This window comes from Sinohyriopsis cumingii, chromosome 5 (assembly GCF_028554795.1).
Source record: "Sinohyriopsis cumingii isolate HCF-2022 chromosome 5, ASM2855479v2, whole genome shotgun sequence".
Classification (NCBI taxonomy): Eukaryota; Metazoa; Mollusca; class Bivalvia; order Unionida; family Unionidae; genus Sinohyriopsis; species Sinohyriopsis cumingii.
The window spans coordinates 86,992,382-87,015,374 of record NC_142965.1 but is presented as its reverse complement, the minus strand read 5'-3'; the positions used below and the strand labels follow the sequence as shown (position 1 = coordinate 87,015,374).

The following is a 22,993-nucleotide window of genomic DNA, read 5'->3' as shown; positions in this document are numbered from 1 at the left end:
ATTTTCAAATCCATATCTTACTAACAATAAAACTTGAAAAAATCTGTGAACATGAAACCCAAATCTAATACCAACTGAAAGAGAAAAGAAAGAAAAAAAACTGTGTGAAAATAGCTAAGATTTAACTTAGACATTAACATTATCTGATCCAAGAACTGGTCCATGCTAAAATTTGGTTTGTGAAAATCATATGCTCCAGATTCTGATAATTCTCTTGTGGCTCGTCTTTCTCACAGCATAAGCAAGACAAAAAAATGTCAGTGCCAGTAACAGCAGCAGCTGTGTCAACACTTATTAAAGATTTTGTACAAGCTCATAAACACATCATACCATAAAAAGGCTTGATTTGTTTACCTGACAGCAAAAGGCATCCAAGGAAAGACAATCCATGACAATATATAATCCATGTAAAATTCAATCTGTTCAAGGGGAGGATGTCCAAAACCAATATCTGAATGACATGTTAAAACCCAGCAATTTTCATAGCTGACTTTTCAAAGATACTTGCTCTTTCTTTTAATAGTTAAAGTCCAGTAGCCTCCTGAACTCAATTTCTAACACTGCCTGTATACCAATAGCAAAGAGAAGGTGGTTGTCATTATCTATATTGATCATGACTCTTGTCTGATTTTCTTTTCTATTACTCTTCATGAACCATTGGCTTTGGAAATGGATATATCTCAAACAATTAGTCTGGAACTGTAAGTCAAATTCAAGCAAATTTTTATGGAATTACAACCTCTTTCATATGCTTGTACACACTGTACATGGCAATCACTAAAGTTGTTACTGAAGCCAATACCCAGTACAGCTACCAAATTAAGAACAAGAGGCCCCAATAAGCCTGAGATGCTCACCTGATGATATTTGCCTAATAAACGCAAGAGCAGTTATCAAAAAATTGGAGTCAGTAGTATGCTTTTTACAGAATTGTTCTTTGGTCCAACTAGACCATGGGGTGAATGTGCACATTAACTTTTATGGCAATCCTCCACAGTTGAGGAGGAGCAGTAATAACTAAAGCTGTACCGAAGTCACTTTTTGCCAATTATGCCGATACTGCGTATAGCTGATTATTAAAATTGCCAATACTGATTATGAGACCAATTATTTCAAGAAACTGCCTGTTGTACAGTTAAAGCACTAGCATTTGATTGACAAATAAACCATGCCCTATTGTTGTTATAACTAACAATGCCTAATATGGGTGCGAATTTATGTTAACAGTTCAAATGTGGTCTCAAGCTACCATACATGTGATAACTATTTCCCACATTTTATATCCCACCTTATTTCTTATTGTTAACTCATATATGCAAATAAAACTCTTTACTAAATAACATATTTATTCCGAAATAGTTTTTTAGGCGGCACATATGCTCTGTGATATGTTTCTTCATTCCTTCTTTTAATTTAATGATGGTAATCAATGCTTATATATACGGTACAGTAATGCCAGGTGAAGTTGACACGTGCAAGTTTCACTGGTGGGAATGGAGATCATAATTTGCTTGTTGAGAAAAAATCTACAGCATTCAGTGATCATTCCTGGGATTTAGCACGGCAAAAATACATTTCTGAACTAATGGTTGACGGAGATGTACTTTGTGAAGCTATCCGTAAAAGGGGATGGAGGGGTATTTAATTCCTGAATGCGTGAAATAAATGGTCACATTATACGTCACTTATCTTACATTGCAAAGTACAATCATAGGGTTTTAGTATTAAAATGTCATTATCTAAATAAAGTTTCTTACAAAACTATTATTTGGAAAATAATATGCATAATATAGATTTGCTTAATACCTGATGTTTCTATTAAAAAAAGAGAGACTGAAGGAAATTAGAAATTTCACATTTGATAATGCAATTATTTCAGGTGACAAAAGTTAGACCTATGCACTAATGGTGATGCACTGCAAAGACCATGGAAGTAGTGCAAAAGAGTCATGTAATGATTTATTTTGTAATATTATGGCTGTATTGCTTGTTGTCAATAAAGTAATAACTATCCCATCTTTTTCAATTTTCACTGCCTATTACATTAATAGTCTTTGAAAAATATTTACTACTTATTCTTGCGACATTTTTTGAAAACTGGCAACAAAATATTGAGATTGGCGATTTTTTTTTTGGCAACAAGTTTTTAAAAGCCAGGACCATCCCAGTGTAATGTGTATGCTGGAAGTTCAACAGCCACACGAGGCCTCATTGGCTGGCTGGCTACTGTGATTGGGATGAGTGCATACATGGTATTGATAATTTGCTGTGAGCAGACAATCAGTGGTAGTTTACAGCAAGCATGTTAAAAAGTATTTAATTTTAAGATATACTGTCTTTCAATTAACCCCCAAATCAAATGTTTATTCCTTAATTTCCACTATTTAATTCTGATTTAAAATTCAAGCCATGTCAAGATGACTTATGATTAAATTTATATTTTGGAAATTATTTACATCATCACCAATTATTTCAGCCGATACCGATCATACTGATTGTTCCAGTAATCGGCCCAATTATGAGTATGGCCGATTAATCAGTACATGTACAGCTTTAAGTTGGCTTACTGAAAATCTATGAGGTATTTCATATTTCTCAATATTTCTTAAAACTGCTGTCAGTCAATTTATTCACATCATTACCTGCAATATTAGGCTAAATGTCCACTTGCCTGTGTGTTTTCTGCAGGCTGTGCCAATCTGCCCTTTAACACAGTAAAATAATAAAGGGCATATGTAAATATCAAGTGCATTTCATTAAAGGCACATAAATATCGTATATGATTTGCAAATTTTTCTGTGTCCTGACTTATTAGGCAAGTCAATTAAGGCAGCAAAACCTTTGATTTAATCAACTATCACCACATTGCAAGCTTGTCAATGACAGGATTACCTCATACTGCTTTGATTGATCTCTAAGCAAGTAACTATAAAATCAGACCATATCCATCTTCACTAGCCAAGGTTCTGATATGATAACACTATCTACATCTTGGCAGATTGAAAAGATATACTGGTGGTTTGTACTAGCAACATCTGTTGGATTTCATGAGTCGCCTCCCTTAGTATCTAATGCCAACTAACCAATAGCATGGTGCATTGTACACTGGCTGAAAATGGTGGGGGCAATAGACCTAAAATGGATACTTTGCAAGTTTAACATCGAAGGTATGGCTACATACCAAAGGAAAGCCATTACAAGTCTAGTAGGGTGAAAGGTATTTGTGGAGATATGGGCTGACAGTGGAAAACTGCTTATTTACCAGTCCATTCAAGTTGTGTGCTCCCCCTGTTTTGATCATGTAGGAACAGTGTTCCAATTTGAACAACTTAATTTTGATTGGATGTGGTGGCTTGCCACTACATCCAACAAAATTCACAGACCTGAAGCACAGAAATATCTGCTCAATACACCAAGGTGTAGATAGGGTTATCACATCAGAACCTTGGCTATTGAGGTTGGACAATATATTACTGCAGAATGCGGCAACTATAGATGGCACACAACTCAAGTTATTGGGCATTTAAGTGAAATAGGTAACAGGCAGGTTTGGGTTTGTGGGCTTAAAGGCCATTTTTCAGCACAAGACAGGCTATGCAGGACTGTCAGTATATTTGGTAAAGGAAGAACCCAGGAAAAACAACCAAGTCATGGTAAGATACTAGCAAGCTTTCTCACATATTCACGACAGTTGCACAAGGTCTAAAACTTACATGGACAGAAGTGTGACGTCTAGGAACTGTAAATATGAGCACCTTAGACTGCACAGCCACAAGGCAATAGAAATACTGACAGATGGACATCCCAACATGACACGCTCTGCCTCACAGCAAGCATATGAAAAGAGGGACCACATTTCGTCAAGTAACCAGGCAAAGAATTTGACATGAAGCCAAATTTACATTTGGTGGCCAGAAATAGCAAAGCTTAAGATCTTTGTTTTGCTCTTCCACCTTTTATCAAATATGGTATAAAATCTGTACCTACTTAACAGAAGGCATCCCAATGCAAGACAATCCAGGACATCAAACAATGCTACAGAAATAAATTCCAGTGAATAAATATCCAAAGCTTGCATATTATCCCAAATGGTAGCAACAATTAATGGTCAGAATGTATTGCAATCCTAGTAATATGACCTTTAAAATTACTTTCCATAACCTGACACCTGGCCCTGGAAACTGTCAGAGAAGCCTCAAAAAAAAAGGTAGTAATTAAATTTCTGGCAATGTTGTCAGTTGGGAATTCAACCTTCCTGCTCATGCCTATTACACCATCAGGAGAAAATGAAACAAATTTCTTGGATTGTATCATATATACAAGCATACAAGTTAGGTCCAACTACAAACAAGACAAAGATTTGCCGTCATAAAAAATGCCAGCAGAATAGGGTATATGTTATTTGTTCTTATTAATCCTAACAGATTGCAAAGACAAATCAGATTTGGTGGAACATTTTGTGACAATGATCTAAGTCTATGCAGTTTTTAGTTGATCTGACTTTTATGGGAGTATATGTATGGTATGTAACTGTGCACACTGCAGTTACTATTTTACATTTGGAAGCTCGTCAGCTTTGTACCCATCAATGCTAAAAAATGTTTGGCATGTACTGCAGCCAGACAATACAGTTTCATTTAGGATATGGAAGGTTGGCAAACAGTAAGTACTACTCTAATGAATTCAGTCTTCAAGGTTATTCCATCAATATCTTTTTTTCAGAACTATTTCCAGATGATTTAATTTGACACATTATCTACTGCTCCTGGTACAAGATATTATAATAAAAATAATGCCTAATTATAACCTTGCACAATTACTTCATGTAATTTTATTATTCCATACCTGTACAGACATTCTATACCCAATGAAGAGTCCTGCGGTCTGACATTTAATATTTTACAGCCAGACAAGGAAAGCACACATTTTCAAGGGGATCATGGCAACTCTGTGGTTAGCTTTACATACTCCTAACTGAAAAATTGTAGGTTCAAATCCTTCCTGGTCAGCACCATGATTTGTCTCTGTGCACGATTCTTTATTCTAACTGCCTTGGCACAATATATTAACTTTCATGTGCTGATGCACTATTAAACACCAAATCAATCCAAAACAAGGGTTAGTGTACCTCAATTGGAACACCCTGGTCTCTTCCAATAAGAGTTGAATAACCCAGAATCACAGAAAGTAATCATGATGCAATGATGGTGACCCTTCCCAAATTTTTGGGTGAACAAACACAAAGATGTATGAAGAATATATCCTAATTAAAAAGTGTTAAATTTTTAATTTTACCTGCAAACTTTAAATTAAAAAATGTAAAAATCATGAAAATTTGATAGCCTCAAACTATTTCTAACATTCCTGTATGAGATGACACATTAATTAGACACTGTGACTGTTAATGTACTAACCCCTTACACAAGGGCAGTAAAAATTGGCCATGTTTAAAGTCAAGCATGTTAATGGAAAGTTTCCAGTTATTCCAACTGTATCTTGTATTGTGATGATGGACCTTACAGCTGATGCAGACAGGAATACTATCAAAATAAGGTATAAACTTTATGCAAATAGCAATGTCTACCAAAAGCTGCAGTTAAATACAGCAAGTGGTGTGTGTGTGTTTAGTTTATGCTGCTGCCATTTGCATCAGAAAAGACGTACCGATGTCTCACCTTTCATAATGACAAAAACAACGTACTCTTTGATCCAAATTTAAGTCTTTTAATATTTCATGGGTCTTATACATGCCTTTTTCTCTACCTACCTGACAACAAAAAGTATCCCATGAAAGGCAATCCATGATTTCAAAGAACAAAAACAGGAATGAAGTCCAGAATAACAATCCACTGTAAGATCCCTATAGTATGAAGAACTGATGGATTATTTCTGCTCATCCAAACGTGGGATAGATTGTCTTTTATAGTGTTCTTAAACAAGTCTCCAGAAACAGCCTTGTATATCTTGAAAGAGATTTGTTTTATACAGCTAGTCATGAGGTTGTGGCCAAGTCATGTGGGATTATAATACTCTTCCCAAACTGTCTGCAACATAGTTATCATACAGAAAAACCAATGCTATCCCAGCAAATAGAGCACTGCTCTTACATCATAGAGGGTTTACTCATTAGCTTCCCACCTATCACAGTCATAAGCAGGTTTGGCATTTACAGTAACAAGAATAATGCAAATCTAATTAGTAAGTGAATGGTGGTTGGCATTCAAGATCCATTAGTAAATTCAATCCTCTGGATATTTCCACCAAAGTCTTTTCAAAACTGACCTATCACCAGGAGAGAAAACCATGCCTATTCATTAGGATAACACATTATATAAGTTCAGAGTATTTTATGTTGACATTTACCCAGTGAGACTTTGTGATGCAGACTGACAATTTCATGAAGAATGGTTGAAAAATGTTGAAGTTATGATGACATAAATATGAATATGATATATAGTATATACTTGCTTACAAGTCAAACTGCAAACAACAAAGATTTTGATCTGGCATAGCACAATGCACCTGCAGATCTGGGTCTATGTTAATTGTTCTACTGATCACTCCTATCAAACTGCACAGACCCTGATCTGCTGATGCATTAAGCAATGGCAGATCTGGGTCTGTGCAGTTTGCAATTGGACTTATAAGACTATATGGTATAGTGGCAGTAGGCAAGGTTGCAAACATTAAGCCTGATTGTCTGACAAGTTTCCAGTGCACCTGTAATCACATGATACTTCAAACCTTTTCCAGAGACAGTAATGGTTTGCAGTCCACAGGAATCAGCACATGCTAAGGTTTGAAACAAGACAGTAATATACTCTACATGTATGTTAATTAAGCTCAACTTGGATGCAGTTAACTTTAACTACAGTGAGAATGAAATAAACCCAAATTATGTTTCATGCAATTATGTTCCATTATTCCCTTCCAACACAACATATTCTCACTAAATAAGGGCCCTACATACAGTACGCCATGAGCAAGGTTTATAATCGTTTGTGTAAACCAAGCTGAATCATGTGCTCTAAGCTACCCAGTAACAGCAACCTTCTGGAAGTTGCAAATTTTAAATTCTGAACTGGCTTAGAACATCTTCTATACTGGAAAAGATGATTCAGAAACCTTTTCTTTTACCAACTGAAAACCCAAGCCTTCAGATCACTGAGCTCATCAACACCAAAATGTCTTACAGTACAGTGAACTAGCCAACACTGCAACGGAGCACTGAGACACTTTCATCACTTTTCTAATTGTTATAAGTGTTTTGCCATCTGCACTTGGAAACTTTGAACAATGGCAGACATGACGTTTTCAGTAATGAATCTCAATGTCTCAGAGCTGTTTTCTGCAGCTCTAATGAATTTAACATATTGCCATTGTCTTAACACACGACTGTTGCCAATAGGCCAATGAAGATAAACCAACATAAGTTTCAATCATTAATAGTTGTTTATGACACATTTACCGAAGCTAATGTAAGAAGTCTATTTACAGATACTGTTCTCGTTCAAAACTGTTCCTGTAAAACTGAAAATCCCCACTTACAAAATGTCAATGAGTTTATTCCCTCACCGTGCAAACATCCAGGAGAAATTACTAGATCTCATTTAAATGAGCATTCTACATAAACACAGAATCTGAGACATAACATCCTGATGCCAAAATGATGTACAAAATTCCAAAGTATGTTGTAAATTCTATTCTACTGTTATTATCTATTTACAACTTGTGTTTGCATGAATTCAGTCATAAAATGTACTTCCCTCTCAAAGTCAGACACAGTTGAGAACTACTTAGAATGCCACAATATTTATCTGGTGCAAAAACCTATTGCACAAATGTTACAAACAGAAAATTTAGGACATTCTTACATTTCTTTTGTTTTGAAATTTCTGCATGATTCTAAATATATGTAGTTAAGCCCTCTCGGTAATTTGTTGTTGTTGTAGGGTTTAACGCCTTTTTTCAGCACACGATAGGCTATACATGGCGGCCAATATTAACGGTAGAGGAAGAACCTGGGAAAACCCCTGGAAAGAACCACCGACCCACGAGAAGCTACTGGCAAGCCTTCTCACATACCCACGTTGGCTGAATCTGAGACTCGAACCCACACAGAGAGGTGAGATGGCAGTGATCCATAACGGAGAGCGCTTTAGACCACTCGGCCACTCAGGGGCCCCTCAGTAATTTGAATGCCAAAGACTGTTCTCTTAATAAGCAACAAAGCATTATGACTTCAATTTATCATGAAACTCTCACTGCAGATATTATAAAATCTGTAACATTCTGTTTTGGGAATTTTAGTTATTCAATTTATTTTACTTTGGATTAATTACATATATCAATGTTTTCCCCATTATTGACTATAAATGACACAAGCACCAGCTTTATGAATTGGTGTATATTACTGAAAATTCAGACATTTTTAATAGAATTGTGACTGACACTTACTTTTATACCATATAAAAATTTTGATAGTGCTTTCTCTTACAGCAAACATATAATGCACTAATTCCATGGATTACATTTCATACTGTTCTGCCAGCATCAAAATAAAAAAGCAAACTAGCTTTCTGAATGTTCCCCTTCCCCATTTCTTGTTTACCATTCCTTTGCAACATTCAAACATACTGAATGTTCCCCTTCCCCATTTCTTGTTTACCATTCCTTTGCAACATTCAGACATACTTCTGCTCTCATCACATTGTTAATTAGTAAATACTTAAGATAAATATTAAAGGTGAAAAAAAGAACCCAAAAAAATCCAACACAAGTTGAATCTGTTGGGAGTATAATGTTGGCTGCGCATCTCCAACTGTCTTCTAACTACATTGGGCATAGAGCCATTTCCCACAATAATCAGGTAAGTATGTCTACCAAGCTAACAAAAAACAAACTGAAGAACTGAAAAACACAGAAAAAACATCAAATTCTGATGATACATCAAGATTATAATACAACCGTACATACAAGGAGATGTTAACTGCAGGAAACAACTTGCTAAAATTTCATTTTTGGTTGAGATATTAGCTTTAAAATATATTCAGTATTAGCTAGTATAACAGTCAATAATTAAGCAACGCCAATACCATTTTACCTGCCAATCTTAATTATTATTTCTTTGAATCCAATCAAGCCTGCACAGCAGATCTTCCTTTGTTTAACTAGAAATGTTTTTGCCTGACATAGATACTACTTTACCGACAATGTAATGCAACTGAAGGGCAAAGTACAAAATTGAAAGGGGACACAACTGTTTAAATCCTGCCAAAACAAATGGTTAAAACTAAACCGGACTTCAGTCTTCCTATGTAAAATTTCATACTAGTTTTGATTTCATTCCAAGTTCTTTAAAATTTACCAAACAGAAAATAAATGTTTGATTGACCTGAGGTGATGTAACATGAAAGGTACAGACGAACACAGATATAGGTAAACATACAACCGTGCTTCCTCCATGGACATGGTGGAGGCATTAAAAAAGTCTACCCTGTATAGATAATGACAAGCTCAGTTTAAAGTTGTGTTATGAAACAAAGCACAGACATGTAAAAAAAGCAAGCAATCATGGCAGTAAAAACTGGTTTAAGTACAATACTTCCGACTTTGATGTATGTGCTAATGAAAGTTTGGTGGTTTTACTCGTGTATCACCATACTGTGTATGCATATTTAAGCCAGATCCTCATGGTAATTTTCGACTAGCCCACATATGGATGTTTCCCCAGCCTTTGTTCAAATAGAAGATTTAACAGAATTTAAAGTTATATGAAACGTTTTGATTTAATATTTTTCTCTTTAATATCATTTTGCACTTTCTACTTATTTTTTAAATACACTATACTGAATGGTAACATACTGTAATATGAAAAATGTATCAATATCCATCTCTCATTTTATTACAATTGAAGCTAGAAAATAGCACCAAGCACATAACCTCTTTGAAAATTGCTATCTTGAAGTAGTATTCTGTACATACATGAACACTGAAAAGAGAGACTTGAAATGCCCTGCATAGTCACATGGACCTTGCACTCAACAGAGCTATTAATATGCATTTTCCTGACCTTGGTTCATGTAAAGACTTGTGTTTGCATTCCAGATGCTCTTTCACTTCATTGAGATGCCTTACCCTGCCCGCTGAATACTTAAAAAGCATCCACAAAGTTTTTCCAGGTGTATGAGTGAATGCATGATTTTGAGCACATCAGCCATGAATTATACATTTGCTGAATACATTTATAATAATAATAATAATAATAATGTTGTGTGTGTGATTTTTTTCTTTCATTGTAGCTTTAAAAAAATTCAGTCATATCACTATGATGTCTGCAGTGCGCCAGTTTATAGTGATCTCTAGCACTGAGGTATCATGCCACAGGCATGTCCCACCCAGTCATGTTATCCTGACACCAGGCTTACCAGTCCTAACACTAACCTCTTAATACCGAGCACCTAGAGAAGCAGCAGTGTTAGTACCATATTTATAAGTCTTTAGTATGATTCAGCCAGGATTCAACCCCGCTACCTCCTGCATCCATGGTGGATGCTCTAACCACTAGGCCACCGGTGCAATCAATAGTAATAATAATAATAATAATAATAATAATAATTCACAAAGTTAGACACACACACACACACACACACACACACACACACACACACACACTCATTTAATTTATAATAAGCTACATTTATATATGGGCATAAACAAAATCTGAATGAACATTCTCGAACTAGCTACATTGTTATATACAGTATGAAGAAGTGAGTTGTTGTAGTGTTTAATGCCATTTTTCACCACACAATAGGCTATACATGGTGGCCAGTATTAATGGTGGAGGAAGAACCTGGGAAAACCCCGGAAAGAATCACCGACCCACGAGAAGCTACTGGCAAGCTTTCTCACATACCCACACTGGCTGAATCTGAGATTTGAACCCACGCAGACAGAGGTGAGATGGCAGTGATCCATAACATAGAGCACTTTAGACCACTCGGGGCCCCCACGAAGTAGTGAGACAAAAGAGTGGAAAGTTAGTGACTTTTGCAATGTAAGTTTAAATGAAATTGTCAACTCGAACAAGTTCCATGTTTCATCCAGTGAATTAGTTTATATGAACAGATTATTAGATTTATGCTGACTGCAGCTGAGCTGTACATTCCCTAAAATGAGATTGATTCAGGCTTGAATGCATTCCTTGCCTGGTTGTAAGGAGAAATGAGAAATGCCCAGAAAGCTCTGCAACGAAACAGTAATCATGATCCATTTGCAGTATGATCAGCTGATACTAAGCTTTACAAGAAAAATGACCAATTAATATTGGAAAAGGAAACAACTTCAATTAATTTTTCTGAAAAAGCTAAGACAATAAATGAAAGAATTCATGGTAATCTCTCAGTTCAGGAGGATGATGCATCTGCCAAACCTAGACCATCAATTTCTGATGATGAATGTTATGATGTCTAACCTGCCAAGCCAATCCCCTCAAGTTTCAAAATTACATTCTGTATTCCCACGAACCAAGAATAACTTAAAATGAACTCAGTATTTTTCTGAAATAAAGGTTACATTTGTCTGGACCTGTTTTGGGGGTGGACGTGGGCTAAAATATCCTTAAAACCAACTCCCATGTTAAACTGCACTAACACTTCAGAGTTGACTTTTAATACGATACACTGAGTTGACTACGACCACAGCACATATACATGTGGCCAGTGACCACCTCCATGTTTATGATTTCTGCTGATGGTTTTCAGTCACCCTTCCTGACTTTCCAATCTAAACAACTAGCGGTCTGTCTGCCTTTAGTGTTCCAGCAAATGAGAGAATGCTGTTTTGAGAGCAATAAACTCAACTTATGAGCTCTTTTTTCTGAGCAATAAAATCAACTTATCACCAAGTAACTAGTGAAACTGCCTGAAACATGGGAGATACACCTCTGAGAAAGAATATCTGCATGATCAAAGCCAAAAGGAAGATGTCTCAAATTCCTTCAGTCCATGAATGATTATAAACTCATTTATCATTCTGTCAAGGAAAGCCATGATAGCTCCGTTGGTAGAGTGTCAGTCTCCTGGTCCAATGCTCATGGCTTCAGTATCTGCCTATGCCAACTAGAGTTTGTTGCCTAATATATCCTCACCTTGATATAGCCCAGGTATGTACAACTTCCTCCAAGGTGCAGGCTGAATACGCGATTTTTTTTAAGTCACACCCAATGGATAAAATCAGGCCAGTGGGCAATATGGTGCATATGCCCAATATAGGCAAATAAAGTGTTGAAAATGTCATTAAAAAAACAACCATGCAAAAGTTTCAATTTGATAGACAGGACTTGACAGGTTATATGAAAGCTAACTTCAATGATTTACAGCCATAAAAGTACTTTAAACGTAATGTTTATAGTGCCTGACACTTTCCATAAAACATTTTGTTGACTGCAATATTAAATGTTTCACACAGTACTTAATATGTCCAAATGACTGGTCATTTGGACAATTACACAGATGGAAGAATATGTTGTTGAACTACACTGAACAAGACCTATTAAATCAATTTTCTAATGGATTCAAATAATGTTTTAACTGTCAAATTTGGCATTACATTATAATGATAAATAAGCAAAGCTTTCAAGAGTTTTTTAAATAACTGATTTATTCACCAATACCAGTCCATTTCCCTGTTATTTGTCATTCCATCAAGGATTGTCACATAATCTTGGAAAATTTTGAAATGTTTTCTACCTTTTTCATTCTCTGGTGAAGTTTTAAAAAGTAAAACAAGTTAATGTGCTTATTTAAGTGACAGCTGATTAAATATTTGTACCTGTTTGTAATTAGAATGTATCGTTTCTGCTGTGATCTTTTAAGTCATATTATGGCAAAAATATAGACACATAACCCCTAACATTATGCACAACACCATTCATCAAATGTTGGTTTGTCAACACATTTTCATTTAAACACCATCCATCAAGTTGTCTAAAAACATGACACTCATTTTATCATTTCCCTATAAACTAGACTAGTTTGGGGAAATTAAACACATGGGAGTAAAAAGTCTAGTACTTGACAAAATATGATAGAACAGATTTCTTAAAGATGGATTTAGCATACAAAGATCTTCAAAGATCAAACAAGAGTCCCTCAAAGAAAATGATGCTCAGTTGAGAACATAAAAATCCTGGATTTCAAGATAAGACAATTTCTTCATTTTAACTGCAGAGTACTGAAACCTTCTATGTTATTCTTCAGCAATACATGTAACAAGATTTTCAAATTAGCTGCATTGATTGACATATTGCATGTCCAATTGACACCATTTTCATCTAGGACCAAGCAGACATCATTTTAAGTCTTTTGGTGAAAACCCATATTTCTATAGTCATTGATTTAGGACCAACTAGATGCAATAAGAATTCTAATGAAAACCCCTTGTCTATATCACTTTTGTATTGAAAAGTAACAATATCAAGATTTTCAAGATCACCATGATGGTGACTATAGTGAGTGTCAAATCAGCACCATTTTAATTTAGAATCAAGAAAACATTATGTTCTGGTTATAAAAAAACCATGCTGATATTACTTTCCATTTTGTTAGAGCAACACCAATGATTTTCACGATGGCTTCCAAGGAGGCCATTGTAGATATTGGACTGACACCATTCCATTTAGGACCAACTACACCAAGCATTGGCAACACATTAGAACTGCGGTGCAATGTCCACTCTCAAATGAACAGCACTGCATGCCAGGTCATGTTCATCCTTTTAACAATCCTTTTTAGTACATGCAACACAAAACTACAACTTGTACTGTGTGCCTTTCCAAAAAGTCTGATGTGCCATAGTTGGCATGAGTACCATAGTTTGCCAACACCTGAACTAGACATTATAAGAAGTGCTTTGGTGAAAGCACAATGTTGATGTGACCAAATGGGTCATGTGTTGGAGGCTACATTGCAACCATTTTCATTTATGAACAACTAGACATCACAAGAAGTCTTTCAAGAACTCCATGCTGATATGATCCTTCATTCCAGAGAAGTAGTTTTTTAGTTTTTTTTTAAGATGGTCATTGTGGTTATCATATTGCATATTTTGAGTGATACCATTTTCATTTAGGACCAACTAAAAATGTTAAGAACTCTTTTGGTTTAAAAAAAAACTTGATATGATCATTCATTCAGAATGAGTAACAATAAGATTTGCAAGAAGGCCGCTGTGGTGGCATCATTATCATTTGATACCAACTAAATATCATAAGAAGTCATCTGGGAAAACCCCATGTCAATATGACTTTTCATTTAAGAAGTTGCAATAACAAGATTTTCAAGATGGTTGCTCTGTCCGCCATAGTGGACCTAAGATTGGCATAATATTCATTTGGACCAACTAGATATTGTAAGAAGTCTTTCTTTGAAAACCCCATGTTGATGGGAGAATCCATTCCAGAGAAGTAGTGATAAGATTTTTAAGATGTCGGTCATGGTGGCCATACTGGATGTCTTAAGTCGCACCCTCCTCATTTAGGACCAACTTGACCCTGGGATGATATGTGTGTGATCCAAGTTTCATGGCAATCCTCCAAGTAGTTTATATGGAGTAGCTAATGGACATAACAGGATGACAATGGACCATTCCACAAGTTTTTCTAGTCTTGTAGTCCTCAATGTCAGAAGTAGCACTCACCAAAAATTTTCCAGCAGCCCTCTTTACCAATTTAGATACACAAGACAAAGAAAAAATATTTTTGTAAAAACAAAAACTTGGTTAATGCATGTAAAACTTCCAATTTCTTCTGCAATTACTTACACATATTTGAAAAACTTCTGTGGTATAGCATGAATATTTTGCTCAGGTTGGTGGATCCTGAAAGTGGGGAAAATGGGGTTATAATAGAAATTAAACATAACATTTGCTATCTGAAACTCTCTTTTGGCTCCTCTAAACTACAAATTTTCAGATCAAAAATGGTAAAATACAAATATTTTTTGGATTGGAAATGGGCTGAAAATTCAGCTACCCCAAGAGGAGAGATTGGTTTAGCTGCTGGCCCAGGGTCTCATGGGTCTATAGTTAATACTGTTAGTACTGGCAGCAGCAGGGCTAGTTAAATTTTCGGGTGTCATTATTACCTTTGATTGGGAGGGGCAGTTGCTTTTCTTCTGGGATAGCTGGTTTCTATGTGAGCTGGCTTGCTGGCCAATGGAAAAATCACTTAAGTTGATACCTGAATAGAGGCCTCCCTTTTGAGGAACCTTTGGGGGAAGCTATATATCAGGGAGCAGCCACTCCTAAGTGAGTTATCCAACATTACATGTATGGGCTTGACAAGCAGGTACTGTATGGATGAATTAAATAAATTACAGGTTTTATATTGCAATCCTGTGTGTAAAGGTGGCCAGTATCCATAAAAAACCCTTAACATTAACATTCCAGAAAACCACAAGCCTGTCATTTGATTATACCATTATGATAAACACATACAGTAACATACCTGAGTAGGATGGGTCATTGAATGTAATAGAACTTAATCTATCTGACTGATATAATCATCAGATTAAAAATCAGATAGTACTGGCACTGAGAGATTTACAAATAATCCAGTAGTTGCCACTTCATTTAAGTGAATTGACTTTCCTCTACATGTAACTAAAAGTATCTCTGATAAATCTTACTAAGCTATTTAAAAAGGAACTTGACACAGGAAAAATATATTTTTTATTTTTATTAAGTTTCCAGAGGTTGGGGGGGGGGGAATTAGAATACTTGCATGTTGAAACTCTATTTTTAATTGTTTTTCTTTACCATACCTAAAGTTATAAAGACCTCGAGGTAAAATTATAATTTTCAACGTTCATTTGAAGTCTGCTTATTCTATTCTCTGGTACAGGCCCTAATTTCACTAAAATGACACATTCAGACAACACAAGACAATAACCTCTGCATGGATATCACATCCCACACATTTTCATTATCAGCTTTAAACAAAATTAACATATATACTCACTTAAAGGACAAGCCTAATTGCAAACTGCACATATCCCGATTTGTCACCACATAATGCACCAGCAGATCTGGGTCTGTGCAGCTTGTTAAGAGTAATCGGCAGAACAAACACAGACCCTGATCTGCAGGTGCATTATGCTTTGGCAGATCAGGATTTTTTTTTCTTTGCAGTAAGACTCATGTACATGTATGATAATCACTTGAAAAAAGAAGCATATCTTTGCTCGACACCAAAAAAACATTCAATTTCATGAAAAGTTAAGATGGTTAAAAGTGCAGTTTGTATTATTTCGACAAACAGTACATGACCCCCGAAATTTTTGGCATAATTTTCCTAAAATGTTAGTGTTCCATATATTGCATGAAGATTTATATGATGAATTAAAACTGGGCCGAATAATGTTTAACAAAGAGGTGACAAAGCCCACAATGAATAATTAGCATTTTGGTCAAAATGATCATTAAGCAACAATAATCAATAAGTGTCTGAATCACCTTGTTCATTAAGATCTAACCTATATGGCTTCATCTAATCCAGGACTGACTAAATCCTACAGCCCAACATCCTGGACTATTCGTTTCTGAGGTTAGACAAGTAAACTTTTGCAGGACACTAGTCGGGGACAAGTACTGATTTCCTATTTTAAAACAAGCTGGGAAAACGTGAATTTTCCTGCTTTATCTACCTTTATCTGGTCATTCATGCCCCTTGTGCATACTGAATACTTAAATCCACCTCTGGGGCCCCGAGTGGCCAAGTGGTCTAAAGCGCTCACCATTACGGATCACTGCCATCTCACCTCTGTCTGCGTGGGTTCGAGTCTCAGATTCGGCCTATATGGGTATGTGAGAAAGCCTGCCAGTAGCTTCTCATGGGTCGGTGGTTCTTTCCGGGGTTTTTCCGGGTTCTTCCTCCACCATTAATACTGGCCACCATGTATAGCCTATCTTGTGCTGAAAAATGGCATTAAACCCCACAACAACAACAACAACAAGAACAATAAATCCACCTCTCATTTATTCATTCATATCCTACAATATACTACAGTAAGCAGTCATTAATAACTGTCCCATGTGTGCACATTATCATACCACCTGAATGGATACTCGGCTAAACATTTGAATTGTCAGCCAATCAAAACAATTCAAACAAAACAAATCCGGTATGGTTAATTAGCAGTGTTTTAAAGGGCCTTGTTATACTGCATTTACTCAACCCAGATACAAGTAGATCACCCTTTCATTTCAATCCAGTGAGTCAATGCAATTAAATTAATAAAAGGCACTTTACCAACATTAGTGTGGGTTTCCTTTATGAACTGTTTAAATAACAGTAATGATTCTTTAGTTTTTAATTGATTATACACAGGATCAGCTTCTACAATGCAATATTTCGTTTGAAGCTAAGTGATTTCGGTATTTGAATTGCTTTCTGTGTTTATATTTAAAACAAAAAATGTATCCTCTGTCACTTTTGAAGTAGATGATGAGCAAGTTTATCTTTAACTATAGGGATAACACGAGTTTATTTTATTATTTTTGTTAGGAAGGTTGCAGGGAATGTTTTGAGAAGAAACTGTCACAAGACAGTGAAGAGATAAAACATAACACCACTACTTAGAGATAACTAATTTCTCCAAAGAGACGTAAGCTAGACACTGTGGCAGCAACACATGCATAATATGATGCCAGTGAGATTTTCAATCACAGTCACATTGAAGTGATAATTATACATGGCTTGAATCACTGAAGTTATTGCAGTTATTGCAAACAACATTCCAAACTGGCACAGGTTGCAAATTCAAAGGTGTGTTTATCATTGGAACTGACAAATTCATGATAGAACCCATCAAGTCTCATTACAGCTCTGGACTTGTATACTGTGCAGCACAATACATGTATGATACAAGCCAATGTTTGTGTTGCTGGCATTCCACTAGGAACGGACATTTTAAAACTAAATATAAAAGAATTTTTTTTTTTTTTTTTTTTTAAAGATACACTGTAGCTCTCTTTACCAAAGCATACACTATACCCTGTTATGGAAAACCACTCTCTGATATGGTAATGCTGTGTACAGTTTCACAACAACAGACTTGGGTCATGCAACGTTCGTTCTGCCATTTTTATCGGGTCATATCAGAGAAGATGTTAGTAAAGTCTGAACTGCTGTCAATTCCTTTCCATTCTTACAATACTAAGTACTGATGCTACTTTATTGGTGCAGGTAAAATAATGTATACAAAAATGCCTTGAAAATCAAAAACTGAAAAATTATGCCATTTGAGGAAACAAATACATTACATGTTATTTTTTTCTTCTTCTATGGATTAAAGTGCATATATTTCATAGAATCTAGGCAAGCTTTTGATATTTTTGGACAAGTGAAAAGATGTGCGAGGCAAATGAATTTCTGCAACCACAAGTCCTGGACAAGTGCATGAAAAGAAAATTGTATCAGCCCCATAATCACATTACAATCGCTTTAACTTTGTTTGATAGCTGGAATGGTACATGAATGAATCGTACTTGCTTTGTTAAAACAGATCAAAGAATGAGAATTTCACAGACAAAATGACCAAGGACTCAGCTGTTGCAGTTTTTGTATGTCCAAGCAAGACATAAAATAATTTGCTTACTTTCGTGCATATTTCAATTCCCTGTGCACCCTAAAAACATCTCTAGATACAATTACACACTAAGTAATATGTGAGGATTCAGTAAAATCTGCAAGCTTATTAAAAACTATCTCCCCTTTAACAAAAAAATTCTAACAATCTCTATTTGTAAACTTAGACTACATACATCATATACAAATATAAATATATACATGGTCAATTCTAGTATATGTACTTACTGCAGAGATTATATAACAGAAACAAAAGATGCAATGCATGTGCATTGTTGTAATCTATTAATAGTTTCCAGAATGTTTCCTCTGCCTTTCTGATTTACTCACATGATAATTAATTTATCATTCTACACACTATTTTGTAATGCAAAAGCTTTCAACTCTCACAGACTGAATCACTGGTGTTTAAAAGCACATCAACACATGAAAGGTAAAGGTATGCCAAATCAACTGTTAGGATCACTCAGAATTTACCAGAATGCTCTGAGTTACCTTGCGGTGCTGAACTAGGAGACCGGTGCTACTACGTAACATGTTTAAAAAATTAGAATTATTTCAAAACAAGAATAATTATTGATAACAACAAATTACACAGGAAGCCTAAAAGTTAATCATGTAATGTGATAGTGCCATCCCTGACCCATTAATAATCTGTTGCATGGCTCATGCCAATTTTTCAAAGTACAAACCAACCAAATCAGCAGAATGCACAAAAATTATGCATTATGTTTTCAAGTATTACCTTATTTTTTCCCACTTAAATCACATATTTTCAAAAACTCCCCTCCCCTTTTCTTTCAAGTGGAGTATGATCTTTCTCCCAATAAAGTTTCTTTTCTAGAACAGATCCTGGCTTACCATATGAGTTGTAAATATGTCAAACTCTTAGAGGTTTACTATCAAGCAAGTGATCACGAGTAGCTCAACTGGTAAAGCAACTGACTTGTAATCCAAGGGTTCTGGGTTCAACATGTAACTAGGATAACAGAAACTGACAACCTAGGCTAGAGTACTCAGATTTTAGACCCAGATCTGTCAGTGATGAGTTGATAGATTACTTTGATGTCTGCTTGAAATCGTCAGTATTAAAACACCTTAGACCCCGATGTGCTGGTGCATTATAGGTTTGAAGACCTGGGTCTATGTTGCTTGCAACTGGATCGCCATTATACATATTAGATATATATAACAAAAATATTTACCTCCTGGAGTTAATAAACCGCTTTCATGTAATTAAATAAAGAATCCCATCTGGCAAATCAAAACACATAATTATAATTGTGTATTTTGACAAGTGATCAAGTACACTTATGTGAAATAGCCTTTGGAGACCATTTTTATGTTTGTATTTTACCAATTTATTTTGACATTAATCTTGACAATGTACATACATGAACTATCCTTGAGACTTATGACCAATAACATGCATGTACAAGTTCTATAAAATACTGTCAAGTCAAATGAATAATAATAATAATAATAATAATAATACCCATATTTGAGTCAGACGTCGACGAATCTTGCGAGTGGTCATTCTATCATATCACTGTCAGCCTTGAAAAACAATGGCCTCTAAATCCAACCAGCTGCCAAGTCGTTGGCTCTCGGCACACGTACATACATCCATTATTTAATCTTGTACAAGAGCTATAAATTAATCAATTACTCTACTGTACCATAATTCCCCAATATAGCCAATTCCATATAATGTGACAGTTACATATCAAACCCTAAGAATTTCCCTGTCTTCTTCTGTTGAGAGTGTAATATAATACAAATGGATCCTTCCCCTTTTTTTCTCTCTTTGGCAGAATTAGTTCACTGTAAAATTGATTACCAAAAGCAACCATACAATACTGCCATAGACTAGACCTGTATAATGCAAAGACCATAAAATCTGTCCTATTCAATTTTGTACATGTTAACAGCTCACGGAAATTTAATGGCCTTGTCTACTTGATCCCAAAAGAACACATGCTGCAAGCTCCATCAGACACCAATGTTAAACATCTTCCAACACAAAGATCCCTTTTCACTGACACTTGTAAGTTTCTTTCACTGGCTACAATGTTTCATGTACAGTAGTAGTAGTACATCTGCTTAGTGCATTTGATCACCACTCACTGGTGTCCTAAGCTGAACCAGTATTGACAACCGATTAGTTTTAAATCATGCACAAGGGATCAAATTATTAATGCACAGAAGTCTGGTTTACCAATCCTAGTGTGGCCAAGTTTATGAGTTTATGATGTAACATCTATGAAGTTATATACCGTATACAGAACACAATTAGTACTACACGGATTGTTTATGTGGGTCATCTCAAAGTGTGTCACATACAAATGATACATGTCTCAGTCAAGCAACATTTTACTCCTGATCATGGGCACAGCTGGCATATTTATACTACTTCGCTTTAAGGAAAATTATGTCGCTATTCTGCAGAAAACAATGGAGGTCCTAAGGGTCCATCTTAAAACTCTCTCATATCTGGTGACTATCAACTTTTATACCAAGTCTAGGTCATAGCTGGCAGATTACCATATATACTAATCCAGTTTAAAGAAACATCTATTGTTAATTTGCCTTCAAAAGGCCCCAAGGAACCTGAGCTCACCCACCCATCCCCATAAAAATATAATTTGCCTTCGAAAGGCCCAAAGGAACCTGAGCTCACCCACCCATCCCCTTAAAAATAATGAGGATTTTCTTATGTCACAATATCCATTTCTGACACTGATACTTAACTCGGATAATGCTTCAACAATTTTAAATTAAATGTTTTTAAAAAAAATTGGGATGATATTTAAACCTCCTTGTTAGAGAGAGCACGAGATTCAAAAGACATTGACAGGTATTGGTAAAACAAACATGAAGGGATAGTACAGAAAATATAAATCAAAGAGAAGAGAATTCTTGTTTATAATAATTATGGTATAAGAATTGTCAGAGAATCTCTGAGTCACAATTAGCATGTGCAGAGCTTTGGTTGGCAGAAACATGAAGGCACAAGACAAAATATGATGCAAATGTGTTACCAAATGAAGCACATACTCTCTATGTGCAAAAGTTAAATGGCATTAAAGATTATATATGACTGCCGGTACTGTATAAACTCAAATCAAGATGGTCAAAATTTCCTACTTGTTTGTTTGGTTATTGTCCTGTATATTTTTTGCATAGTGACATTTTCTGTGTGCCTTTTGGTATTTAGTTCCAAACCATTTATTATTATTATTATTATTATTATTATTATTATTATTATAAATAGGAGAGTGATAACATTCTAAAATGTAGATTATATGATTATGTGCATTAGGAGTATTCTTTAATACCTCTTTCAGTACAATGGTACAATATTTTTATTAAAATCAGGATTTTTTTTTCTTGCCATCTCAGTTTTTTTTTATAATCTATTGTGATCAACAGGTAAAATTTGCTTAGTTTTATGGCAGAAACTAAAAGCAGTAAATTAACAAGGAGTTGACCAACTTAAGAAGTTGGTCACGTTCATGGATGCAGAAATTATCATATTTTAGAGAGTTTTTAGAAACAACTGAATAGTCAAAAATATTCCATTTAGCATAATAAGATTATTGTTTTACATATGTTTATCAGTATCATCAAAGTGGTATTAATTTCCTAATTTAGTATTACTTATCTTAGGCAATTTATACTCGTCAAGAATTTTTGTGGTATCATTGAAAAAATACTAAACCTATTTGGCACCAAAATCAATGTGTTTGAGAAGGTACTTTTACCAAATAATTATTGATTTTATGAGTTGTGGAATTAAAATCTTCCTTTAAAAACACGCTTATTGAAGTACACATGATAGTAATTTAGGATGCAAACATATTCATTTCATCTTTAGTATAAAATATTGAATTTGATGGATGAACATAAAAAAAAACAGTAAAAAAAAAACAAATGTCCTTGTCAGTTTCAGAACCAGCTTTGTCAACTTTAAACCAAAGTATGGGGTCAGACTGAATGATAGTTACAGAAGGAGAGACATAATTCTTTCGACAACCTTGCAGTTAGTCATCAAATATTGAGTAAGCTTATTGTCTTTCTGCGAAATAGACCAGGAAACCCAGCACGTGACCATGCCCCATATCACGACGCTGATCGCCATAAGTACTTATTGAGATATATTCCCATACCAAGTTTCACTCTTCTGGTAACAATGTTGTTGTTGTTGTAGGGTTTAATGCCATTTTTCAGCACACAATAGGCTATACATGGCGGCCAGTATTAATGGTGGAGGAAGAACCAGGGAAAACCCTGGAAAGAACCACTGACCCACGAGAAGCTACTGGCAAGGTTTCTCACATACCC

At 35.4% G+C, this 22,993-nt stretch overlaps 1 protein-coding gene across 5 annotated transcripts in view; it reads right to left on the bottom strand.

Moving 5' to 3' along the window:
- LOC149799678 (uncharacterized) overlaps positions 1-22,993 on the bottom strand; it is a 258,855-nt gene that overhangs the window by 192,048 nt on the left and 43,814 nt on the right. Inside the window, exon 1 of one of the 5 annotated variants that reach the window (XM_089959028.1) lies at positions 20,145-20,880. The exons of 3 other annotated variants lie outside the window; for them this stretch is intronic. In XM_089959028.1, the coding sequence (XP_089815154.1) occupies positions 20,145-20,186 (42 nt within the window). In that variant the 5' untranslated portion in view covers positions 20,187-20,880. Of the gene's footprint in view, positions 1-5,767; positions 6,039-20,144; positions 20,881-22,993 lie in introns of those variants that run through there. One more of the 5 variants, XM_089959029.1, reaches the window with a different exon arrangement.